The sequence below is a fragment of the Lygodium microphyllum genome, chromosome 24, assembly GCF_053477565.2.
Source record: "Lygodium microphyllum isolate KBCC chromosome 24, Lygodium_microphyllum_v1.1.10, whole genome shotgun sequence".
Classification (NCBI taxonomy): Eukaryota; Viridiplantae; Streptophyta; class Polypodiopsida; order Schizaeales; family Lygodiaceae; genus Lygodium; species Lygodium microphyllum.
The window spans coordinates 19,869,603-19,896,574 of NC_141158.1; the positions used below are offsets into that span (position 1 = coordinate 19,869,603).

Genomic DNA, 26,972 nt, shown 5'->3' on the forward strand with positions numbered 1-26,972 from the left:
ACGTTGATTATGTAGCAGAGAGGATACAGTTGACACTATTGGGTGTGAGGATAATCACAACCTTTAGCAAGGGTGACCTCATTAAACCTCGAGAGAAAAACAAGGAATGTTCTGACATACCAAACAAGCCTAGTAACGAGAGCAAGGACCTATTGAAAGAATTGATACAAGCGTATGTTGAACAGAGAGAACCAGTGAGCGAGGCCATGCTTAAAACGAGAAGGTCATGAGACAATGCCAAGGACAGAGGGTATTGCATAGGTAACCAATGGATTTGGATACCAAAGTCCCCCTGCTAAACCACCTCTATTAGCTAAAGGCTAGATCATATCAAAAGCAAAGAAGCGAAGAAGGAAATCTAAACGACAATTTCAGCCTCGAGTCAACAACATCAAAGTGACTGGGCCCCTCACAATTGAAGTCAAGAAATCAAACATGATTGCTCGAAAGGTAGATTCTCAGCCTACCATGCTTAACAAGTAGATATCAGATGTAATTGTCGGGTCTGCACGTGGACCACTAGTGCCCAAGGAGCCTTTGACTTTCCAAGAGGATGATGAGCACCATGGTTGCAATGTTGCTCATGATAAGGTTGATTGCTCAACAAAGAAAATTGCAAAATCGTCAAATAGTAATGAGCAAAATTTCCAGCCAGTGCCAAGTCCACCTAGGAGTCCCAACTCTCAACTAAGCTTCCAAATGTCCAAGGTGTGGGACATGACAACACCCATAATTCTCAACATAGGGATATGCATGTGCAATCCACCATGGCTAGCTGATGTTCGATCTACACAAGTAAATGCTCACAGGAAAACAAAAGACACAACCATTTTCGATTTGCCTAAGGACTTGACACCGCAATCTACGAATAGTGGTCAGTACTGAGCTAGCTGCTACTACTTCCAATCAAGAATCATAGCAATCACAGCCTTTGGTCGTGACAATGCCCCTTGAGGAACATGTACTTAGCAATTCACCTATGGAAGAGGTATCACAACCAACATCCTTGACACCTCCAACACTTCCGAAGCACCTAAAGCCTAGGCTTGATGAGAAATCTCTCGAAGATTTGGCCAAGGAGATGGCATATCTGACCAATGAACCAGAGATGAAGTGGCTAATGAAGCTTCATCATAAGCTGACAGCCATCACACGTGTGTACGTCCATGTGGAAATTGAAAGGCCAACACCAGAGCACACAAAGCTCATAGCCAAACCCCTAACTTGGGATGAGCAACAACATGTTTGCTCCTGCTATGTAGCTATCACTGAAGAAGTCATAAAGGACATCCCAAAAGCCATAGCTAGATAATTGCGCTTGATACCCTCACTCTATGCTGCTCAATGTGTGACAGACAAGGAAAATCTCGAAGCAATCAAATGAAAAGGGAAAGGACAATGTGACTTTGTGCAAAAATGGTACTCCAACCAAAGTATGGTAGCCAAAATTGGCCACTGACTAATGACACTCGTTGAGCAAAGGAAAGCCCTTTGGACATCAATACATGATCCCACGTACGTTGCCCCAACCTCATTACGAGTGTTAGAAGCCATGAGGTCCAGCTTTCTGCCACTGTCCAAAAACATCCCTTATATGATAAACTGCTTCTAGAAGGAGATCTTCACGTGGCTAGCAGGCTAGGAGTAGGGATCATGGTACTTGATGTTAGCGCATATGTCTTCTACCTCACTCAAGTCCCTGCAATCCTAGATCTCTATGCTTCCCATCAATACAACCCTGACTTCTTCAACTAGTTTCGTCCAAGCTTACATGACAGGAATCCTAAACTATCTCTTGGTTCTACATTAGAGTCACTCGAACCTCCAGAGCAAGAGAAAAACAACTCTAAACACAACACTCACTCTGATAAGAAGCAATGGAAACATGTTCCAATGGTGGGTAAGGACAAGAGTCTAAAGCAAATGCCTGACCAGGAGCAACTGCCAATGCAATTGAATGAGGGGCTAAACACAGGGGAATTAGCTGAAGAGCTAGACTCTCCAAAAAGAGAGGTAGTTGAACCCTCAGAACCTAGCAAGGCTGTCCAGTAGGTCGTGGCTATGTCCCATGAGGACACACCAGAAACAGAGAATGTTGAGGCTCGACCAAGCACATCAACAACTGATCTAGTTCAAGGTCCCGATTCTTCAAGGGATACACCTCAATTGCCCAAGAAAAAGAGGAGGAAACAACAAAAACAACAGCAATCGCAAGTGGTTGTAGACACAAGGAAGATTGAGACCAAGAGTGCTGAAGAGCTGAGGAATAAAGCATCAAGTCCACTGACGAATGAACCCATTGCCATCTCTCCTAACATCGATGAAACCTCGGACACATCCATCTGTTCTGATAAGTCAAAGCAACCATTACTATCAACAGTTGCTTGCAACACTCAATCCAGGGACAACAGAACTTGCATTGACCAATCAAGGGTGGATACAACACTATCACAACAGGTTGGCAAAACTATACCAATCACATCTGAGGAGAACCATGATGCAATAGTAGCAAAGCCTCAGGAGAAACATGAAAAGCCTGAGGACATAAGCAATCCTAGCATTGACCAATCTTTCTCATCTATGCCTAAGCCCCCATCTATACTAAAGCCTAGGAAAACTCCCAGAACCTTGCATGAGATAGCAACTGAGCAAGCCTTCATAGAACATAGAAGTGTCACATAGTGCTTGATTGAGTTGGATGCTAAACTCAAATTATTTGCACATGTCTACATCCTTGCAAACATGGGCACATTCCCTAGGGAGCATCTTGAGGAATACTTGCCATATACTCTATCTTGGGAAGAGTAAGAATATCTTAATGAGCACTATGACAACCTCCTACATGAACGCATGCAACTCATCTCTGATGCGAGGAGGCCGACGAACTGCACTTAATTGTGACATTCAATGAAGTGCTTTGCCAACCAAACCTCTTTGAGATAGAGCAACTAAAGCGACAATCAAAGGGTCGAAGTCAATTTGAAAAACATAGAAAACTGCATTACAATGGCCGAACTTGGAGCATAGATTATGACAGTCTCAGAGGAGCGACTGGCCAAATAGTTTCAAAGAGACCCAACCTATGTGGTGCCAACTTCCTTTTGAGTACCGACTACCGTTTGGGGTATGGACTTAGCCGGAACTAGCCAAGAAAACTCTCTGGTTGATAAAATTCTCATTGAGGAGGAGCTACATGTTGCTAGTAGACTCATACAAGGTACCATGCTACTCGATGTTGCAAAACATTTATTGTTATTGAGTAGGCTGCCACGAGTACTAGATACATGTGCCACACTCCAGTACAATCCTGAGTTTTACAATTGGTTTTTATCCTCATGAAGTGATATGGATTTATAAATATGTATATAAATAAACAATGTGTTTTGTGACTATGTATAAATAATGCCAAAAAAACAAGGCCAGCATATACACAAGCAATGATAACCAAGCACAAGTGATATGCATCAAAGTAAACACCATGGGATTCAGATAAGTGATGCCTCTTTGAAATGCCCCTGTTCATTATGATTGAAACATAGGACTTGCATGTACTCTCGCGAGTTGCCAAGTGAATGCAGGATGACACAGGTCTCTATATGAAAGTATTCAATGTCCAAGTCACCAAAGACCACCAACCCCGCAAAGAAACATTATGGAGAAAGTGATAGAAATACCAAGAACAAAGAGCCATGATAGAATCCCCACAGGAAGAGAAGATCACCCCTGCTGAAAGCACACATTGCATTTGAGCATGGGCCAAAGCATAGTCATTGGCTACTCTCTCTTTCTTTGCCAAACTCTACATTGGGGTAGGAGCCACACTCTCAGCAATGACAAACGTTTCTTCATCAACCACGATTCAATTCACCAGATGCTCTATTTCTTGTCTATGCATAGCTCACTCCAATTGCTAGCTCAATTGTACCGATATCTCTCATGTTACAAAGAGGTTTGCAAAATCTCAAGTGTATCTCTCCATCTCAACAGTTATTCCTCTAGCATCGAGGCTAGTAACACAATCATCTTTGTAATAACCATTTTTCATAGCCTTTGGATCTCGATATTTCTCAATCCAAATGAAAGGTTGATAGCCTCAATATATTGCATTGGTTGTATTCATTTTATCCAAAAAAAACCAAAAAAAGAGACAGAGAAGAAAAAGTAAAGTAAAGTAAAGAATAGAAAAGAAATAAAGAAAGGAAAAAAAAAAGCACTCATGATCACAGCACAACACTTAGGAGTCCTCAAATTAGGTACATCCAGTGACCTTGGTTGACTGGCTACGTCCCTAGTCCCCTAGCCCTTTACACATCCCCCATAATTGTTCAGGGCACATCAAGGGTGGGACATACCTAGGGAGCTTGTCTCTCCTATGGTTAGACTTGTCACCCTGAACCATTTGCATAATCTTTTTTCACACTCCATCTCAGTAGTACCATTGCAATCAATAATGGTAAGCAAGGCACAAAAGATCATGGAAAGTACATCGCACTCTTCGAACACTACAAGTAGCCACTAGCTACCAAAAGCTAAGGCATCAATGAGCTCAATTATGCTACATTGTGTTGTCAAAATCACAAATGATGTCTCCAGAAGCCTTCAAGTGTACTTCTCCTCAGCATCGACAATTTTTTCCACCCCATTGATCCCTCACTTCATCCACACATTGCTATGAGGAACCGGACTAGCAGTCTTCTAACTACGTAATATCTAAGTATGCACGTGCACTCACACAATATTTGCACAATAATCTATACACAATTTAGGTTCTCAAGTGTAGGACAATACTCTCATCTTGCTTAGAGTTCGACCTGTCTTCCAAACTAATCAGACTATGTCTTGTGCACAATAAGAAGGCTAACACTACCCCCAAGGAGAGACCACATATGAGAGGTTTTTCAATTGTAGGTATTAAAGACTCCAATGAAAGTATCGTCGGCTCTTCGTCAACACTCAACGCTGAATTATTATCCTTTATCATCCTACAAGCCCACCAAAGAATCGTCACCCACAGAATCCCAAGAATATCAACAGCTATGCCAACCCTTGAGTGCAACTGCCAACAAAAACCATCCCTATCACCAACTTTAACAACCCTATCACCAACCAATCATGCCAACAAAGTGCCCCCGATGACCTTCATCTGCACCACCACCGAAACTCCTCCACATCAAACTACAATAGTCCCTTCCACCCATGTATTCGGTGCATGCCAAAGCCTATTGCTTATGACGGTGAGTGCCATGGGATTGGCACTCATCAGGGAGGGGAGTAATGTTAACCCTCAGATGAACAAATTGGAAAATCCGAAAAATATAAAGCAAAAGACAAGGACAAGGCAAAAGTGAAACGGAAGATGAAGGCACGCCAAGAAAAATATGGAAACACAAGAAGTGTAGAAAAGTCCTAAATCAAGAAGAAAGGCGCACAAGAGAAAGCGCAAGTCAATACTTTTGTAAAAGAGTGCAAGGCGCATCATGATTTATTTTAAGAGCATCGGGCTCTTACCTATGCAAATTGTAAAGGTTGATGGACAGTAGGAAGGAAGCTAAGAAGATAGGAGGACAATGGGTAAAAGGGCCTAGGCCATGGTCGCCCATGTAAAAAAGGGGATAAGGGGATGACCGCCCAAAAGGGATTTAGGGTTTTGTATATAAAGTTGAAAAGTGAATGAGAAGCTCATTCTTGTGTGTGGCTAAAAGTAGCTCTCCTCCTCCTCCTCCTCTTCTTCTTCTTCTTCTTCTTCTTCTCCTTCTTCTTCTTCTTCTTCTTCTTCTTCTCCTTCTTCTTCTTCTTCTTCTTCTTCTTCTTGCTTGCTTGAGCTTGTGCTTGAGAGAGGGAGTGTGAGTGTGTGAGGGAGTGAATGTGTGAGGGTGAAGGACCGTGGTGAAGAAACTCTCCATCTTCTCCTGTTTTCTTCTCTTCTTTTCTCTTTCTCGGGGCAATGGAGCTTGGAGCGTGGAGCTTGAGGATGAAGCTTACTTGAAGCTTGCACTTGGATCGTGGAGCTATTGGAGTGCTCGGGAGAGGAGGCAACTCTATCGGGTATGGAGGTAAGCTCACTACACTCGTAGAGATAGATAGCACATCAGCTATGTGAGAGGTAGCCATTAGTGCTCGGCTTGGAACGCTTGAACAATAAGCAGTCCATGGGTCATGGTGGTTGAGCTTGAGCTCGCCTCTACAGAGAGTGTATGGTTGGGGTGTGTGTGTGTGTGTGTGATATATATATATATATATATATATATAATTGTGTATGAGAGAGTAATGCTAGGATAGGATCCAAATGTGTCACTTATGAGATGCTTGGCCAAATGCCTCACTTGGAATACTTGGGAAACATATGTTGCTTATGGGATGCCCACCATCGTAGAAGCCACATGTTGCTATGGATGTCACTTAAGCCATGTTAAAAAAGCGATATCTGTAGAGATAGCACTATGCATATTTTATGTGACAAAAGTTGACGTCACTATGACCGACAATTTATAGTAGTAAACTCTATCACCCTTGTTACATGGCCTTAAGATTGATGTCCATCACCTTGGAGATTTCTTATTTTATGGTGGTGATTGTGTTTTCCTAGATCTCTCCCTGTTGTGTGGCCTCAAGCTTGACATTCATCACCTTGGAGATTTCTTCCCCCTTCCTCCGGACAAGTGCTTTCAATACCACAATATCATCCTTTAGTTATTGAATCTTTGTATCATGATTGTCTTCTCGTTTCTACACACTCGTCAGCTCCTCTTCCCTAATTTTGCAATCTTGTCTCATAGGTTGCGCTACACCTAGTTATTGCTATTGTCTAAAAATTTTCCAAGTATTAGTAATTAATGTTTAACACCTTCTCAAGGGTGTCTAGCTTGGCATCTATGCTCACAATAGTAACTAGCCCTTGTTTTATCCAATTCATTCGTGTGTGCATAAGCATTTTTGTGAGCTATGGGAGGGGCAGAGGTGGTACAAACAAGGGGGGTGTGTGTGTATGTGTGCATGTGTGTGTGTGTGTGTGTGTAGAGAGAGAGAGAGAGAGAGAGGAAAAGGAGGTGAAACCCAAAAAAAAAAAACAATAAACACACATTACTAGTATTGCCACACAACAGACCCAATGTTGTTGCTGTCACCTCTCTATATATGGATCTTGTGTGGACATGGTTGCAACGACACATTTGGTTTTGGTCTAGTTGAAGGTTGCTTCTAATTGACCATACATAGAGAATATACTCATGAGATATCAACAATTGTATTAGTGTTGATCTAAAAGCATAAAGATCCTTACTTCGTAAATTGATCATTGGATCTTTCTTGTCTACCATTGGATGACTATCTAGACATTAACATTCTTGTGGCAATTTACAATTGGCAAGCATATAAGCAACCAATCACTTTTGCATGTAGGATAGCGAACTAATATTTCATGTTTGGAAAATAGTCAAGTGAGTGATTCCTTTATATGTTTATATTTTGAAATTGACATCAATGTCAATAAAATCCTATATACATACAAACCTACATTAGTTGTTCAACAAATCCTACATGTCATTGAGAAATTATGATCTATGCTAAGATTTGCACCCTATCTATGACTAGGCACTCACGTAACAGCTACTTTACACATTAAAATCTATAATCATGGCTTACATGCATGACGATATTGAATAATTAAAATAGGTATAGTACACTACTTTTGCTTTACCCTATGGAAAAACTAAGACTATAATTTATTTAGTTTTCCATTAATATAAAAGAAACTTGGTTTAAGTAAATTAGATTATTTTCTTAATCATCGCTCCTTTATTCCAAGGTTAAGTAAGTCAATTGATTTTACCACCATGGTTAAGTTATTATCCAATGTCATCTCAATCAACCAATCCTAAATGTTCACTTTACATTGAGAGAAAGTAGGGCAAATCTATCTTAATTGTTTGCAAATTATGACTTAAAACACCTTGTTCTTCTCATTTAGAATGGACAAGCTTAGCTTAGTGCAACACAATTACCAAACATTACAACTTTCTAGCTACTTGTACATAGGTATAGTCATATGTTCATACATGAAACTACTAGAACTAAAGTAGAGAAATCAAATTGTTACACAATTAGCATCATGCCACATTTTGTTGTATGACCATGCCACTTTACTCAACCAAAATTGCATAGAAGTCACCAAGTTGTTCAACCAAGTTTTTCATGGTCTTACCAAATTTGTGACTTATTCTTAAATAAAATCAAACTTGATTTCTAAATATGGAACTTGGTTTGCATGGCTAGGGAAGCATCCCAATGCAACCATAGAAATTGACAGGACCTATACTCTTCACATCATTCGAATTTTCATACCTTGAATTCAACATTGTTGAAGAGGTAGTTGCCTCCATAGAGCTTTTTTTTTTACAAGAGTTGCCTCCATATAGTTAATGTGGCTCAAAGCCAAATCTACTCTCCTAATGACACCACTACTACTTGACCTAAGCAAACTAAAAGCAAGGTGCCACTAACAACTAAGCAGACTAAATCACATCTTTTGAATGAGTTACTTGCTTTTCTAGGGTATTGATATAGGTTCACTCTTATGATATGTTGTAGAAAAAAAGAAAGACAACATGGAAACAATGACTAAGTATGAGCTACTTAGAAACTACCACCCATCCTCACCTTGGGGAGAAATGTGAAGTTGCCTCATTAAAACTTGAAGAGGAGGTGGTTCTTGAGATAGTAATAATAGAAACTAGGTGGGGGGAAGTGATGCTTTCCCTTCTCGAGAGGTCATCACACAAGTGCGTGCTTAATTGGAATATTCCCACAAAATGGACTAGCCATCAAGAGCCCAAAACCTTAAGGTGATGGATGACAGTTGATTTATCCAATTATGAAAATGCCTAGGATTCAAACCCAATCTCAACCCATTGTCGCTACACTAATAGCAAGTTGGTTTTCCTTGGGAAGTGTGGATTGCATTTCCAATAGTTAACACTGATATCACACCCTATAATCGAAACAAATTTATTGCAACCTTTTGTGCATAAAATCAACATCGTGTAGCACTAGTGGTGAAAGCTCAATGCATCATTCCAACCTTGGCATCCAACCCAGTTGGTACAACATTGAAAGGGCTTGAGTTGTGTTTAATTAGCTTTAAACCTTATTTTTGAATTGCGCACTATGCCAATGGCACAAAAAAACAAACATTTGACACCACAAGTAGATTTAGACAACATTTTAGGTGCAAGACATTGTTACACAACTCTATCTCAAGTAGGGCACGAGTGTCCTATACCCTCTCTTTGAAATTTGAAAAAATAATGGAAAAAGAAATGAAAATGATTTCTTGAAAGCCCATGATAAGTGAATGTGTTGATGAAGTAGAACCCAAGATCATATAGCCAATGCTTAGTGGCACTTAACCACAAGTGGTTAGCATAGGTCCTTACATATACTAATGTATAGGGAAGCTTTCTTTTTTGCATACAAACACTATTATACATACTCTAAGTTTCTTATTTTTGTCTATAGAAGATTGTAGTTATAGTTGAATCTTGTGAGTGTTATTTCAAAACCATAGCCATGGTTTCTTTCTCTGATTGTGATTTCTAAAAGGTTTGGAGCTCGAGTGAAAGCACAAGCAAGCAAAGGTAAGAGAGATGCAAGCTATGGCAAATGGAGAGAGAGAGAGAGAGAGAGAGAGAGAGAGAGAGAGAGAGAGAATATATGGGAACTCCAATAGGCACAATGTGTGACCGACCTTTTCTTATTCAATAGTCACTAAAAGAATAAAGAATAAAGTGACAGTGATGGGTGCCTACCATTTGCAATGTACAAGTATGCGGTCACGATGTGTGTACTAAATATAGGGCGATGGACACATAGGCACCTTTACCCCCAACAACCTCCCACTCGAAGGCAAATGTACCTCAAGTGAGGAGAGAATAAGAAAAAAGTGACAAGGTAAAAATGTACATAAAGTACAATAGGATGAGGAATAGATATCATCTCATCCTACACCCATCTTCTTAAGGAAGGCAAAATGTTTTGCTAAGAGACTTTAAGCAGATCTACAAGATTCTCATCAGTTTTGAGATCTTGAACAAGCTCAACCTACTTGTCCTCTACCACCTTTCTAATGAATTGATAGCTCACCTTGATGTGCTTTATATTCACATGGAAGATCGACAATTGAATAGCACTCATAGAATCTAAATACAATGTAGGGGTAATAGTAATACCAACACATCCAACAAAAGTGAAGATATACCCAGAAGTGGACTTTCTACTATCTGCATGTTATGCATAGTTGAAATCAGTATAACCCAAGACTGTAGTATCATGGCCACCATAACAAATGCACATATTTGTAGTGCCCTTTGGTATCTCATGATACCACGGCATCCCAAAGTCACCGGCCAGGTGTAGCCATATAACATGCCACTCTCACTACAAATGCTATGCCAGGGTGAGTGGCTATCATGGCATATATCAAATTTCTCATTACTGATGCATAAGGGATCTTGGCCATCTCTGCCTTTTGCTCATCTAACTAGGGACAATTGGCTTGGCTGACCTTCACATAGGAAGGTAAAGGATGGCCAATAGGCTTAACATCTTGCATATGGAATTGCTCAAGCATCTTTTGTATGTACACCTACCGTGACATGTAAAGTAGCCCCTAAGAACGATCATGCATGATACATATACCAAGAATTTGTGAGGCTTATGTCCTTCGTCTTAAAGCTCTTCTTGAGCTAAGTCTTTAAAGTATCCATCTCATCACGAGCTCTCCTAGCAATCAACATATCATCAATATAAAGCACTAAGATAATGAGACTACTATCACATGCCTTCTTCATGTAAAAATATGGATTCATATCATTATGAGTATATCCATGTGAATGCATAAAAGCATTCAACTTATGGTATCATTTCTTAGGTACTTGCTTAAGACCATAAAGACTCTCTCTCAACCTGAACACTAGGTGTTCCTTGCCTTTTTCCATAAAGCCCTTAGGCTACTACATATAGATATCATCATGGAAGTCCCCATGCAAAAGCCATTTTTTATATCCATATGATAAAGGTCTAGATCTAACTACTTAACCAAGGCCAAAACCAAGCGTAGGGTAGTCATATTGACTCCACAAGAAAATACTTAATCAAAGTCAACACCATTGTCCTACTTAAAACCCTTAGCAACCAATCTGGCCTTATATGCTAGCTTGGGGCATCTAGGGGTACTCTTCGACTTGTACATCCACTTGCATGGCAATGAATATTTTCCAATGGGCAAAGGAATCAATTCCCATGTATGTTTTTTTTGTGGTGAATCAAACTTACACTACATGGCCCTCTTCAAAGAGTAACTACCACCTCTACACATGGCCTCTTAACTGAGGGGCTCACTAGAATCCATCACCATCATGGAGGGCTCAAATCGATTAGGTTGACATTTATCTCAAGCAGACCACCTCAAAATAGACCGTGGGACTTGTACATCCTATCCAACAAGCTGTCTAACTGGTTGTATTGTAACATGAGGCTCCTCTTAAAATATCACCCTAAGTATCTTAGCTGCTACTTAGGCTGCTTATGTTTCTTCTCCTCATCATGGAAAGCAACATCATGGCTATGGATAACCTTCTAGGCTTGTGGATACCATGGCCAACATTGAAAGGTAGATAATACATATGATTTGTACTTAATAGGATATGCCCCAACCTTATATGAATGATCATCAATGAATGTAAAAAAGTACTTCGCACCGTCCAATGATTGACAAGGCATGGGATCACATACATGAGAATGCATAAGAGCCAATGGCTCACCTATGCCCATAATGCTAGAGTTCTTATGAGAATTGCATGTGTGCATGCTATAAAGACAATAATCACAAGAATCAAAACATTTGTAATTAAGAGGCAAAATATATTGCAAGGAAACACAAGATTGCATGTTCTCTTTGGACCTATGTGAAGACTACATGAACTAGAATGGATAAACTTTGCTATTGAAAAGCAATTTGGCAAGTTTAAGTTGGAAGGGACAAATCTCATGGAGTATGTACAATAGTTCTTTGATTTGATGGGTCAGCTAGAGAAGGTTAGTAAGACTTTGAAGGATAATGATTAGATATAAGTTGTATGTGATGTAAAAGTTGCTAGATTCTTTCCTTGAGTTCTATATTGTATAAATACCCAATGTTTTTGCACATTGAATTACTATTTTTTATTGGGGTTAAAGGTGTGTGCCCCTAGTTTCTCATGTATCAGTTACACTAACGATACCCGCACCCTGTATTAGTTACCCACACACGTGTACACTACAAGTGACGGGCACTCATCACTATCACTTCATTCTTTATTCTTCTAGTGCTATTTGAATAAAGGCAAGGGCAGTCACACATTGTGACTATTGGAGTTCCCACATCTACTCTCTCTCTCTCTCTCTTGCTACTTCCACCATGGCTCTTGCTTCCACTTTAAGGCTCACTCCCTTCAACTAGTATTAGATCCTCCCTCTCTGTGACCTTAGTCTAGTGGCATTGCTTTAACTTTCATTTGAGCTGCCTATAGCAGGTTTCAACATTAGTAGTCATTTCTTCACATTCGAGGTTTAGTATTGGTCATCCATTGCTTTGGCACTCATTAGGGCTTGTTGGAGCTTGGTCAAGGGATCAATAGGCTTGGGTAGAGCTCATTTTTAGCTCAACATGTCATTTACAAGAGCAACCATTACCTATGCTTCATCTTGAAGTCTTGGCTTACTGCAAGCTTGATTACGTAAAGGACAACGTACTATTTTATCAAGGATATTGTATGCCTATTGCCATTGGATGCTTCTTGAGCACTTTGGATGCTACACTACGGTATACCATTGATCTTATATGCTTGGTTATGCTCTTTACATGCTCTTGAGCTGAGATTGGAGATTTGACTAGTGGGATTTATGTATTAAACCCAGTTAACACTTGGATGTTACATTGAGCATTTGGTTATATAGTTGAGCTTGAGGGTCTTATAGTGAGATTATGGGACTTGGTGGCATGTACATGCTCTCGTCATGCTTTACGTACACAACTGATACTTACTAGGCTGATCTCACATTGCTTTTGAGCTGGCACCTATCTCTGCCATGTTGTTGTCAATGATATATACATCTTGGTTGTCTATATACTTAGCTTTTGTTACATTGCTTAGTCAATTGTGCCTTTGAGTAGTCTCTTCTGTTACCAGTGATACCTACTCTATGCATGATGGTTATGCCTATGTGATGTATCTCAATTTGACACATTTATCCTTTGATAGTTCTTGGTGCTAGTTGCATATTCACTCTCACTACTCGTTGTACCTATTCCCTGGTAGTTGCAATTTATATTGTATTAGTGTGATTGCCCTCTTTGGCCATTGATTTCTTACTATTGTACTTCATTTTTAGCATGTTGTAGTTGTAGTTTATTGCATTGTTTATGCGAGCAGTCACCTCCATTTGACAGTATTTTGCATTGAGTTTGTGGATAGCTCATTACTTGGTCAGCACGCCTTATTTTTAGCTTGATCCAAAGTGGTTTTGGGACTGATTCACAAGTTATTAGAGCAACATGTTTTGCCCTTTTGTGCATTTTCTTGATCTCATTACTCGTGGTTCTAATGATTGTGCTATCTTTAATGTTGACAAGTTGGATGACACCAACTATAATTATTGAAAGGCCAAGTCTTGCAAGTTTTAATGCAAAAAATTTAGGTTAAGCCTTTGAAACATGAAGATGTCAAGTCAAAACATATTGATGTAGATGATTGGGATAAATTGGATGAGCTATGCAAGTCCACCGTCATTTTATCCCTCTCTAAGCAAATCTTCTATAATGTTGTCTCTAATGGGCAATCCACATGGGACTTATGGGATAAGATTCGCAATGTCTAGCCCCACTTAGCATATGTATTGGCTGAAGCAACTCGTAGACCTTCTCTTGTAGGAGGGCACTTCCATATTAGCTCACTTAAATGAGTTTCATTCCATTCTCAACCACTTGTCTTTGCAAGGGATTGCATTCAAGGATAATCTTTCCCCTTTGTTCCTCTTGGTTAAACTGCCTGAATCATGGGATATATTTTATACTGCTATGTGTGTAAACATACTTAATGATGGGGTAAAGTTATAGGATGTAGAGGGTGCACTCTTAAATGAAGAGATTAACAAAAAGAATGCCGATGCTTCCTGCACCTCTCATGCTTTAATAGTTAGAGACAATAATGGTAGGAGCTGTAATGACCGCCGTGTGAGAGACTCTTAGCAGTCTCGTTCTCAATCATGTGGACAGTCTCACAGTAGGTCTTGTGGCCATAAGTCCTCATTGACTTGTTATTACTGTGGGAAAGCAAGATATATTCAGTCATAGTGCCATAAAATATGCAAGGATTAAAGTATAGGACAAAAATGATGATCGTAACATTGTCCTTAGCAAGTCCAATGTTAAGATTGAAGAGATTAATGTTGTGCTGTCTGATTTCGATGATGATTTCATACTTGCAACTTATTCTCTTGATACTTCATAGCTGATTGACACTTTGTCAAGATATACTCAATGTGGTTGATAAATTTAGGGGCTTTCTTTCATATAACCTCTCGTAGAGAGTGGTTTTACTCCTATCACAATTTGATTGGAGAGATCGTTGATATTAGCGATGTCCAACTACAATTTGGTTTAGATAGCACATTCACTCTCACAAAGAGCCTTATCTCTGGTGGCACTTTGGATGTTGCAAGCTATGTTGTTTCTTTTGGTGATTCCTTATGGAAGATTACTCGTGGGAATCTTGTCACTACACGTGGTGTTAAGTTCTATACTCTTCACCCCTTGCTTGTATTTGAATTTGTTGACTATGTTTTGGTAGTGGATGCAGTTCCACATGTATCTCTTTAGTATTGTTGCCTTGGATACATATCCTTGAAAGGAATGAAAATTCTTACATGTTTGTAGTATCTTCCGCCCCTAGACTATAAGTGTTTTGAGTCTTGTGATCATTGTTTATATGGCAAGCAGACATGTAATATGCATAAAAAGTTTGGTATGACACGCATGGGTGAGTCTTTGGCTCTTGTTCATTTTGACGTATGTGGTCCCATGCCTTGCAAGTCGTTAGGTGGCGTGAAGTATTCCTTTACCTTGTTTGGACATACCCTATTAAGAAAAAATCATAAGTCTTGTCTACATTTTAGCATTGGTTTGCTTCGGTCGAGAACTAGTCTAGGTATAGACTAAAATACCTAAGGTTGGATAATGGGGGTGATTGTCTCTAAAGCCTTTGAGTAGTTTTGTGATGAGAGAGGTATTAAGTGTGAGTTGACTGCCTCGTAACTCCCCCAAAATGGTATGACTGAGCACATAAATATGACAATTCAGGAGCAAGTTTGCAATATGCTTAGCCATATAGGCTTATCACAGCATTTTTAGGCTAAGGTATGACTCAATGCAGAAAAATCATAAATGGGATTTGCTTCTTTTGCCTAGTGGAAAGTGCCATGCAAGTGGGTGTACAAGTTGAAAAGTATCCCTAGACGTCCCAAGTTGGCATACAAGGCCAAATTGGTTGCTAAGGGCTTCAAGCATGAACATAGTGCGAACTTTGATGAAGTCTTTCTGACTGTACTCTTGGTATTGGCTTTGGTTACTCAACTTGACTTGGATCTTTATCAAATGGATGTAAATATGAATTTTCTTCATGGGGACTTGCACGATGAGATCTACATGGAGTAGCTTAAGGGCTTGCCTAGTAAAGACCACTTAGTATTCAGATTGAGAAAGAGCCTTTACGGTAGGAGGCACATAGGGAATGCCACAAAAAAATTGATGCTTTTATGTATTCACAGGGATATTTCCATAGTGATATGGATTCGTGTTTATATAAGAGAAGGCTCATGCTGGCAACCTTATGATTTTGATCTTCTATGTGGATGATGTGTTAATTGTTGGGAGTGCTCATGATGAGTTGGATGCCTTGAAAGGTCAACTTAAGAAAAGCTTTGAGATGAATGGCATGGGACAAGGTTCACGTATTATTGGGATGCGCATTATGCGTGATCACTCTAAGGGGCTCCTTTACTTGTTATAGAAGGAGTATATCCAGAAGGTCCTTGAGTGGTTTCATCTATTGAATGTTAAGCCTATCAGTTGTCCTTTACCTTCTTAGATGAAGGTCAGTCAAGCTAATTGTCCACAATCTAATGAGCAAAAGGCTGAGATGGCCAAGATCCCTTATCCATCTACAGTGGGCAATTTGATGTATGCCATGATAGCCACTTGTCCTGTCATAGCATTTGCAATGAAAGTTGTGGCATCCTATGTGGCTACACTTGGTTGATTGACATTGGGATGCCGTCCAGGATATCATGAAGTACCTAAAGGGCACAACAGTTATGTGCATCTATTATGGTGGCCAGGATATAGAAGTCATGGGGTACACTCATTCTGATTATGTCCACCTTTGGCTATGTCTTCACCTTTGTTGGAGGTGCTATTTCTTAGATGTCCAAGGTGTAAAAATGCATGGCCCTATCTATTATATGGAGGTAGAGTATGTTGCAGCCACTGAGGCTTGGAAGGAGGTTGTCTAGTTAGGTCGTTCAATGGTAGACCTTGGCATTACTGATGAGGTCCCTACACTGCATTTGGATTCTATGAGTACTATTTAGTTGGTCAAGAATCCGGTCTTCCATGTGAAGATGAAGCACATTGAGGGTGCATTACCACTTTGTTAGAGAGGTCATTGAGGACAAATCCATTAAACTTGTCAAGATTTCAATTGACCAAAAGCCTACAGATCTCAATTATGATTTTGGTCCATCGATAAGTCCATTGACCATGTGTCTACTAAATCCCCACTTTGCTCAACACATCATATGCTAGCATGGTTTGCATTGCAAATTTGAAATCAAATCATTTTTGTGATTTCCCTCTTGCACTCACAATTTGGGTTTTGCTTTATTACAATCATCATATTTCAAGCCCACTCACAATAATATTTTGTCTTGTTTTGAAGATTTAACATATAATTAGAAAACTTTAATTAGAGTTTTTCAAATACAATCACATTTGCCAAGTCCTTATAGGGAAACTACTTATTCATAATTAAAAAAGTAAAAAAAGTGGCCAATTGCAATCACACTCCACCTTCCCAACATTCCTTAACCAAATGACTCCACCATGCATGTAGCACACCACCTTCCCCATGTTTGAACTAAGTAGTAACACCTTCGCAATTTCTTACTAGATATGACAATAAGTTTGGTGTCATATTGGTGGTCACCATAATGCTAGACAGCAAGTGTTCTTATCTTGAAGCTCTAAGAAGCCTATATCCCCACCTTTGATAAAAATAAGACTACCTTCTAAACTCATAATAAGTAATCATCTCTCTCTTTAAATTGCTATGCGAGAGTCAATTGTGTTACTTCTCGAATTAGTTAGACATCCATCCAATGATCCACATACAAGGGCAAGAACATCCAGTGTTGAAGTAGGTAATTTGTGTGAGAGATAGATCCCATAGCTTTGCATTATTTTTGTCACATTTGATAGTGCACTATTCTCAAAATGCTTTTGGTCCCTCTATTTAAGAACGAGGGGTTTTAGGACTTTGTGCCATTGAGCTTTGAGCCTAGTGTGGTAGCCATAGGTGTCACAAAAGTAGTCCAAGTGGATGCATGCACATGTTGTAGTTGAGTATTGTGGGGTAAAAGACATGGCAATGGTGATTAAGAAGTGAAGAATGGGGGTTGATCCAACAATTATGTCTCAATTGATAATCATTAAGAGGGCAAAATAAGGTTTATGTCGTTAGTTTGGATTTTATTATTAAGCTTTCTAACGAATTGAATAGTGAAGAGTGGTATGTTGGACTAGGTCACATCAAAGGTAGCGTGAGTTGCGTACAAGCACACATGATAGACAGATATTTGGTAGCATGAATGGTATGGTAATGGTAATGGAGAAATGAAGGAAGAGAGGTCAAATTGACTATTTAATCTTAGCTCATTACCCATAGGGAGCTAAAGAGGAGGTCTCTTATCATAGTTTATGACTCTGGTGAATTACTTGAGTAGTATGCTCAACTAGGTGACATTAAAAGTGTCCACATGCATGCGCGTGGATGTGGTTGTGGGGGATACTAGGTGGGGTGGATGATATAGAAATGAAAGCCTTGCTACTGGATAGTAGGATCAGCTTCTTTTGCTCTTCTTTTGGTCCCCCATTGTCACAGGCAAACACTTTGTTTTTTAAAGACCATGTCTGCATTTTTCAATAGTGGCAATGACCAAAAACTCCATTGCTTCCAGTAATTTCTTAACTCATCCCTTGCCAACCTTTCAACGAAGAGATTCACCACATCAAAGCTCAATGTCTCGATGCTGCAGTGGTTACTAGTGAAGACGCCCTACCCTCACCATCATGCAAGAAGATGTTATTGTTGTTATTGCAACTGCGTGCTTACGCTTTGCGTTGATGAGAGGCACTAGGTTTACACAAAAAGCGGTGGACGAGCTGACACGTGGCAGTCGGACATAGGGTGGGGTTGAACGAGATGGCAACGAGGGAGGAAAACGGGAGGATTGGGGGGGGAGGGGTGTAATCCGACAAATTTAATCCCGCCAGGTTAATATAATTATATAACACGACTAAGAGGCCAAAAGGAGTCTATTAAATCGATCGTCCTCCTCTCTCCTTCCTTTGTTTTGGTGCGTTTTATTACTTTTGGTTTTCCACCTGCAGGCATCCGTCCCCCCTTCTCTCTCTCATTCCTTCTCTCTCTCTCTCTCTCTCTCTCTCGCAAAGGCCAACAACAACAACAGCAACAACAAGGCGAGAAAAAAAAAACGACAGGAAGCGAGCTTCTGCGCTGCCATCGCAGAAACCCTAACCTGCTCCCCCTTCCCTCCGCCACCCCGCCCCTCCCTCGCCTCTCCCTTGCCCCCGCTCGCCTCGCCATCGCCTCTATCGCAGGCAGATCCTCCTGCCTTGGCCACTGTCGCTGATCTTTATCCCTTGCCTTACATACCGTCTATCCATTTCATCGGCCCCCCTTCTTTGCGCTTTTTCCACTCTCTCATCGTCCTTCTATCGCAGGGCTCGGTGTTTCTTTCTTTTTTATTTTTTATTTCCTTCTCCATATTGCAGGTGTTGCTCTCTCTCGGCGTGAACACTTCTCTCTTTCTCCACCAGGTAAGTCTCTCGATCACTCCAGCTCTCGTTCGTTTCTCTGCTGCATCCCTTTTTGGTCTCCATCGATCCATTCTCGCTCTCGCTTCGGTCAATCTCCATGTATTCTTCATCGTCTTTTTGTGTTGCCAACTTTACTCAGCGGTTTGCTCCATTTGTCCCCGGCCTGTAAGGTGGCATGACCGGAAGCATTTGGAATTGCCATGTTCTCATTAGAACTATTATGCCGAGGTTCATTCTGAAGAAATATTCTGATCTATCAGGCTTTCTCTAGTGCTTCAAAGGTTCACCACCTCGCCGAGCAATGGAATCCTGCAAATTACAGTAGGAGCTATTGCTTCTAGTCGATCCAATCTGGATTGGACTTAGAACGCAGAATCACCGCCTTTAGCGTTTTGCTTGCGCTGCCAGCCTGGCATCCTCATGGGCAATCCTTTGAGCTTTCCCTGCCATGAACGGATGATTGTTGGTGTCGTTTTGTGTATTGTCCACTAGCCGTCTCTTGTGAATTTACCTCAGGTTCTTCCTCTATTCTCATCAATCCAATACTCTGATCGGTCCTTTGTTTTTTCATTACAAGTATCTCGATGTTTCTGACTGGATGCTGATGATCTAGTCTGGTGGCTAGCTTGAAATTCCAGCACAGGTATACCTTTACTTATGCTGCTGGCAACTGGATGGGATGCTTCCCCTCTGTTAGGACTTCCATCCCCAGTGCTCTATGAATTGGACTCTTGCTGTAATCATGTTTTGATTCTCTTTTCCAGCAAAAGCTAGGGGTCTAACTAGCTCAATTGTTGTCTGGTTCTTCAGCAACAAAAATCTTTTAAACCAAGACATCAATGCAGCCCTTCTTGACAATTTACTGTATGTTTGATAATTCAGCAAGCGCGTCCTCTTCTGAAATCTCATTATTCTCAATTTGATTCTGAGTGTGCGTGCAGGCACTGGTTGCTATCCTGGAGCTGATACTGATCTCAATCAGTTTGAGGTGTAGCTAGGGTTGTGGCAACGAATGGCTTTTTATGAAGAAGAAAGCTCTGCTGATGAAGATGACAGTTTGACACTTGCACAGGCTAACCACAATTTGACAAAACCTAGGGGCACAGACAAAAACATGGGTGGCCTTGAGTGCAGCTCAAATGAACACAATGGAAGAGGGATGAGCTCAAAGTATGTAGCTAGAAGCAGTGAGGAAGACAGTGGAGCCAGTGGATGTGAGCGAGACAATGACAATCATGCTATTCACAACTCTGAACAGTTATCAAGGTATTCAATGAACAATCATGTGCATGAACAGAACTCCCCTGGTTATGATGAAGTGGAAGACTTGAAAGGATCAGACTCAGATTTTGCAGCTGAGGAGCAAAATGTCAGCTATGACATTTCACGTTCAAGAAGAGGTCAGTCATATGTTGACAATGACAAGGACAGTTTTTCAGATAAAGAATATTTGGACAATGAGGGTGAAAATGATGCAGAGGACGAAGATTACAGGGTTGAGTCTAATGGAGAAGAAGATTTCTGTGAGTCGGATGAGGAGTTGAATGAAGCTACGGCCAGTGGTAGATTTAAGGGCCCTTTTATGTCTGCCAGGTCTGTTAAAGCAAGAGGCAAAAGGTCTGTACAAGGGGTTAGGACAAATCTAAGTAGGGGTTCTAGCCTTCGTCCCAACCCACATGTACAGTTTGATGCTGATATCTATGAAGAAGAGGATGATGTCGAAGAGGAGGAAGGTAAGCAAGTTTGTCCTTGAACGATCCAGTCTGAAATAGTCGATTTATGCATTACTTATAGCTAGTAAAGTTCAAATGGCAGATGATGATCCAGCAGATGAAGACTTCAATCCGGAAGACACCTCATTTGCTGGAGCTGCTCACCGCTCACGGAAGGTACACCTTTGCATCTGCTAGCAGTGGTGGTTTGGTATATTTGTTTTGCTGATATCTGTCTGAACTTTTAGTGTCAATTTTCTTGTTGCAATGCCTTCTTTTCAATCAACCATGACAATGAGTAAGGATAATACTTGTCAGAGCTGGGCCCTGGTTGTAAAATGTACTGGTCCTATATCTATCTGATATTGCATGATATGCGGAACATTGGCAGTGATTATTGGAATAGTGAGTGTTAATGACCTAAAAGATTGTCACGACATATAAAGCTTGCAGTCTGCAAAAGATTATACGTGTAGCCATCTTCAGGTCAAAAATGCCTGAGCAGGAATCGCCATTGATAGCTTTTCATTTGGATGTGTTATGCCATGTTGGTGAATTTTGCTTTTGATTTGAATTTTGGCAGGTTGACAATGATTATGAAGAAAGTGAAGATGAGCTGGATGATGAAGAAGAAGCAGAGGATGGTTTGCAGCTGTCAGATGAAAGTGATTATGACTTTGTATCCTCAAAGCCCAAAACAAGCCACAGACAAACTAGGACTCGCAAATCCTCCAACAGCAAAAGCACTGGTAGGAGTGGGCGGACAAAAAGGGCAAAATATTTTTCTGACCTTGAAGAAGATGATGACCAGGAAGCGGATTTATCAGTAAAGGATGCAGATGAGGATAGCGAGGATGACGATTTTGTAGGCACGAAGAAGAAGTCTGGAGGAAAAGGCGGTCGTTACATGGCTATGGTTGTAAAAAGGAAAGGCAAAGATTCAATCTCAAGAGAGACGAGAACATCAAGCAGGTCTGTTCCAAGGAAATCTTATGCTGAAGCAGAGGAAAGTGATGATGAGGAAACACAGAAATCCAAGAAGCAGTCTAAGGTACAGAATATACATCCGTAGGAATCAGTAGGATTTTAGATATATCAGTAGGATTTTGGATTATATCTGTATCATGTAGTGCAAATGTTTCGTCCCTCTGCATCATTATAAATTGCTGTGACTGGGTCTGGTTTCATGTTTAGCTTTAAGCCCTTTGAAATTAAAATTTTCAAAGATTTAGGAACTAGCATCAGTTTAGTGGAAACTCAAGTCTTTGATAACAGCCATGTAAATGTGTAGATATGACAGGGATACATGTTTAGGCTGAGGATATCACTGCTGTGATGTGCCACAAGGAGTCACAAAGGCCAATGCAGCCTTGGTTGGGTACCAAAGGCATAGGTGGGCCAAGACCAGGTTGTTCAGCAATTGGCCACTTGGTGCTTGAATCATGGATTTGGACAAGAAGCCCTATGGCTGAAACATGCCCTCACTGGAGGTTCATTGGTGGCACATCTGGTGCATTGAAAAACGGGACAACCTTCTCTGCAGTTGCATACTTGCTTTCTACTATATTATGTTCACTCAGCCTTGTGCTCAGTCTAGTGCACTGTTTTGTGTGGCACCTCTCCTCATACAGCAAATCTATAAGAATGATTGTGTGCATGAGTATGTACTATGGGTTGTTCAATATCTGTGTATTAAATTTAATATTAGATGGGGTGATTGAAATCCTGCGCTTTTGGTACCTGTGAACTTTATGCCTTGCAGCGGAAGCTCTAGAGACCATGGATTTATTGATTTGTGTAGGCCTTTGAAGTCCATGGCTACAAATATAGTTGCTATATAATTAGGAGTTCTAGATTGAGGCATACTCAAACTGGGGGCTTGCTTGGATTAGTGCCTCTAGGTAAACTCCATTGGAGCTGTTATGGGTTGGAGACACTGATTAGGGTGTCTATGATGGCATTTGGAGTATGGTGATAGTCAGGTTACTTGTGCCTATCTTGTATTATGTATTCATAACTAGTGTGAGTTTGAATGATAGCAGAATGAGGTTAATTACTATCTCCAATATGTGTTGACAATGCAAGGGTAGATTAGGGTTAGCTAGATGAAATAATTGTTTGGTAGAACCTTAGGATTCAAGTGATGTAATTACCATGCTTAGGGAGGTAAGTTGTGATTGTGGGCTGACCTTTGGGGTCATGAAGAGATCCCTAAATGACTGCTCTTTCGGTTACTACAGCTAGCACATTTCATTCTCTTTGGAGCTTAGTAGCTTAGAAGAAAACAAGCAACTATGTGATCAATGGCCCCATATGATAGACACAACGTTGATGTTGGGGCAGTTGGTCATACAGTTTGAGCAGCAATATTGGGCAAATTTTTTTTATTTCCTTGGAGAATCTGAGTTTCCTCCGTGAAAAGTGTCACGGTTGGAGATCCGTATGAGGTACTAGCAGTCTCCCATTGGGGTCAAGCCGAAGAAATAGAAGGGAGCACAATTAGGATTTTTCTATTTTTTAGGTTTGTCCTTTATGGTCAAGAAATCTTAAAAGCAAGGAAAAGTCATTTATTGCCTTTGTGAACACTCCAAGCCAAATGAGCTCACCAAGCAAAGGTGCCAAGCACACAATGTTGTGTAAGCGATCAACGGAAATTTTATGCAATGGTTTGATTCACATTGTGATGAAGGAATAACCAACCGTCAAGTATTGTATCAAGACCAAATTGAAACCATGTAAGGCCAAGGGCCAACATCGATCATGAGTTTCCGATCCTGTATGGTTAGTTATGGTACTTCTCAAGGACCAATATAATGTCCATAGGACTCATCATAGCCAAAGAGCCACTAAGCCTAAGCAATGCTTCTCCCAAAATTTATCTCATGCCTCCAAATTTTATTGTTTCAACACTTGTGTTTTTGCTTTTCCACCTTCGAAGAGGGCCTTGTATGTGTATTGTTGTTGTGACACTTCACTATCTTCACTTCATTGTCGCTTGATTCTTAGCGTTCTTGACTACTCGTGTGTGTGATCTACTAAACTCTCGATTGAGCTCTTTCGACCTTAAGTGCCCCAGATATCTCTCTCTAACTTCTATTTGCATTCACTCTCATGGCACCTTTGTATTCTACTGACGAGGAGTCGAAAGGGCTTGAATTGCTATTATGGAGGCTTGGGTCGTGTAGCTATAGGGGGGTTGCAGTCTACAGGTGGCGCTTTGCATGTTTGGGATTTTGCAGTTGTAGAGAGAGATGGTGATGTAAAGAAATTACTCGAATATAGGATACAAACACAATCATATGATAAAGCACAAATTGATAAAAGAACATAGTAGGGTTGGGGTAACTTATAGACAATGAACACAAAAGTCTAAAGATAAATGAATGATGAATGAATAGATACAATGCTCAATGCAATAAACACACTATGCAAGGTGAATACCGAATCTCGAACTTTTCTCTCTGAAGGATCGAGGTAGAGGGTATGAGTTGGAGAGAGTGTCGTACTCTGTACGGATCCTAAAACATAGCAGGCAGCCTCCAAATGTGTATGGCATCCACAAATGCGGATTTGGGTCAAGGAGGAGAGAGGAAAAAAGGGCAGTGAGGCAGCAATAAATTGCTGACTGCTGCAATGGGCAGCATCTACCTAGGTTAGCTGCCATGTGGCAGGCTGTCTGGTCCCTCCTACCGGCGTTGACTATCCCCTCTTGTCCTACCCATGTGCCTACTGCCTGTCCATTATCTGCTGGTGATTGTGTTGGCCTGTGCAAGAGCTTTGGTAAATAGATCCACCAAATTATCTTCTATCTTGTAGTACTCCACATCAATGGTTAGATAAAGTGATACATGGATCTCTATGTGCTTTGTTTGCACATGAAACCAGCCCACTTCAAATCTATCCAGCTTCATAACACTAGACGGGTATCATGCGAACTTGCTAGATAGAAAGGACCAAGGTCAAGGGTTCCTTCTAGAAAGCAAAGAACTCGCAAGGCAGCTTGCCATTGAACCTTCTTGGGCTCACTCTGTTAGCAGATTAGTTAGTTCATGGCTGAGTTTGTACATGTGGTATAGCAGGCCGGGCACTAGAGATATTTTAGGCATTTTATTTGTTAGTATTTATGGGGATTTGGCATTATTTGCAGCCAGTTGCCGACCAGTCATATTTTATGGCATTTATTTGGCCTATATATTCTCAGGCTCCCTCCTCCTCATTCATTCATCACTTGACAGTTCTTGGGGAGAGGCAGCATGTGCGAGTGCCTCCACAGCCGGTGACTCACATTGCTTCTGTACTGTCTCATGTCTTGGTATATGGATTCCATTTCCTGAGCATACATCTGAGTTCTCATTTGTATTGTGTTCTCTCTTTTCTTTTGTCTTGTGTTCAACAGTTTATTTCAGCACATGTTAATGCTTTCATTGCTGCATCACTTCTGACATGGTATCAGAGCTCAGGATTAGTGCTCCTGCTGTATTTTGCTGGTTTAGGACTGTTTTCACCCTCGTTGATCAGGCGACTACTGCTCCAACCAGGCGACGTGTTTTACCTGCGTTTTTTGCCGATGTCAACATCTGTATAGCCTACGTTTTGGTGCCTCTGCATCTCCTCTTGGCTAGGTGCTTGCATTATCAAGCCGTTTTTGTTGTTTTTGACAGTTTTTGACTGATTTTTTGACCTTTTGCAGCAACTTTTGGCTTATTTTGGTCAGATTTTGGGTTATATGTATGTGAATTTTTGTTTTTTTGTAGTCTGTGCTTGTGCAAATGCCTTCTTTTTTCTACTTCTCTTCTAAATCCTCTATAGATGGCTGCTCCTTGCACATCCACTGATGACAAGCTCCATGGATCTAATTATCTTACATGGAGTGTTGTGATGAAGGCTTGGTGTATATAGTTGCAATTATAGGGGAGGCTTTTGTCAGGTTCTAGTGAGGCTCTTGCCGCTTCAGAGAGGGGTTCGAAGTCAAAGAAGTTGAAGGCCCAGTGTTATCACTGTGGCAAGAAGGGCCATTTGCAGAAGGACTGCAAAGCGTTAGCGGCTTCCAAGAGGAAAAAGGAGCAAAAGACGAAGCGGGATGCGGACTCCTTCAATGAGTCATCATTTGCCTCAAATTTTGACTTAGATTCTCTGGCCAAGGTGAAGTCCAAGGCTTAGAAGGGATTTTCTTCTTCGGATCGTGGGAAGGGCTTAGTGGTCCCTTCCTCAGCCGCTTTCTAGTGGTGGTGATGTGGTCATCCCTTACGACTCTCCAGTGCCAGAGAGAGAGAGTGAGAGGGTGGTAAGATGTGGCAACCGTGCCTTATCTATATTTCTATACAGATGCACGGGATCCAAAGAGAGACATCCTTGACACATCGATCGAAGTCAGGCAGGTACAAATTCTGGAGTTGGGATTGACATCTAGGTTCATGATGGGCTGGTTATTTGACAGAGAGTGGGTGGCTTTCGTCTAGAGCTCACATGAGGGGACACTTTGGCGGTTTGGCTAAAGGACGGGAATTCATGGTCATTTATGCGCTGTGGTATTGGTGAGAGGGTAATCATGTGTGCTACATCAGAGGCATCATTGACGGACATGAGAGCTACTATACTTCTTCTCTATTTTGAGGAGCTGGTATGATCGATATCGACCTCAGGTTCTCTTCGAGGCACCTTGGTGGTGGCTTGCGCACCCACTACTTGGGTATCCATGGTTCTACTCTGATGGACATTGTTGTATGTACTATGATGAGACATTATCATTATACATTGTATTGTATCAGATCACCTATGATTTGAAAGAGGGTGTGAGTGGATTAGTTTGTACATGTGGTACAACAGGTTGGGCACTAGAGATATTTTAGGCATTTTATTTGTCAGTATTTATGGGGATTTGACATTATTTGCCCAGCCAGTCGGCTTGCATTTAATGCTGGATGACCAGTCATATTTTATGACATTTATTTGGCCTTTATATTCTCAGGCTCCATGCCCCTCATTCATTCATCACTTGACAGTTCTTGGGGAGAGGGAGCATGTGCTAGTGCCTCCATAGCCGGTGACTCACA

At 40.9% G+C, this 26,972-nt stretch overlaps 1 protein-coding gene across 6 annotated transcripts in view; it reads left to right on the forward strand.

Moving 5' to 3' along the window:
* Positions 1-18,732: 18,732 nt before the first annotated feature.
* Positions 18,733-26,972, forward strand: part of LOC148014894 (protein CHROMATIN REMODELING 5-like) — an 85,408-nt gene continuing 77,168 nt past the window's right edge. The window contains exons 1-5 of one of the 6 annotated variants that reach the window (XM_087665781.1): positions 18,736-19,207; positions 20,149-20,607; positions 20,686-20,940; positions 21,023-21,096; positions 21,503-21,970. In XM_087665781.1, coding sequence (XP_087521907.1) covers positions 20,220-20,607; positions 20,686-20,940; positions 21,023-21,096; positions 21,503-21,970 — 1,185 coding nt within the window. In that variant the 5' untranslated portion in view covers positions 18,736-19,207; positions 20,149-20,219. Of the gene's footprint in view, positions 19,208-19,302; positions 20,072-20,148; positions 20,941-21,022; positions 21,097-21,502; positions 21,971-26,972 lie in introns of those variants that run through there. The other 5 variants (XM_087665778.1, XM_087665782.1, XM_087665783.1 and 2 more) reach the window with 5 other exon arrangements.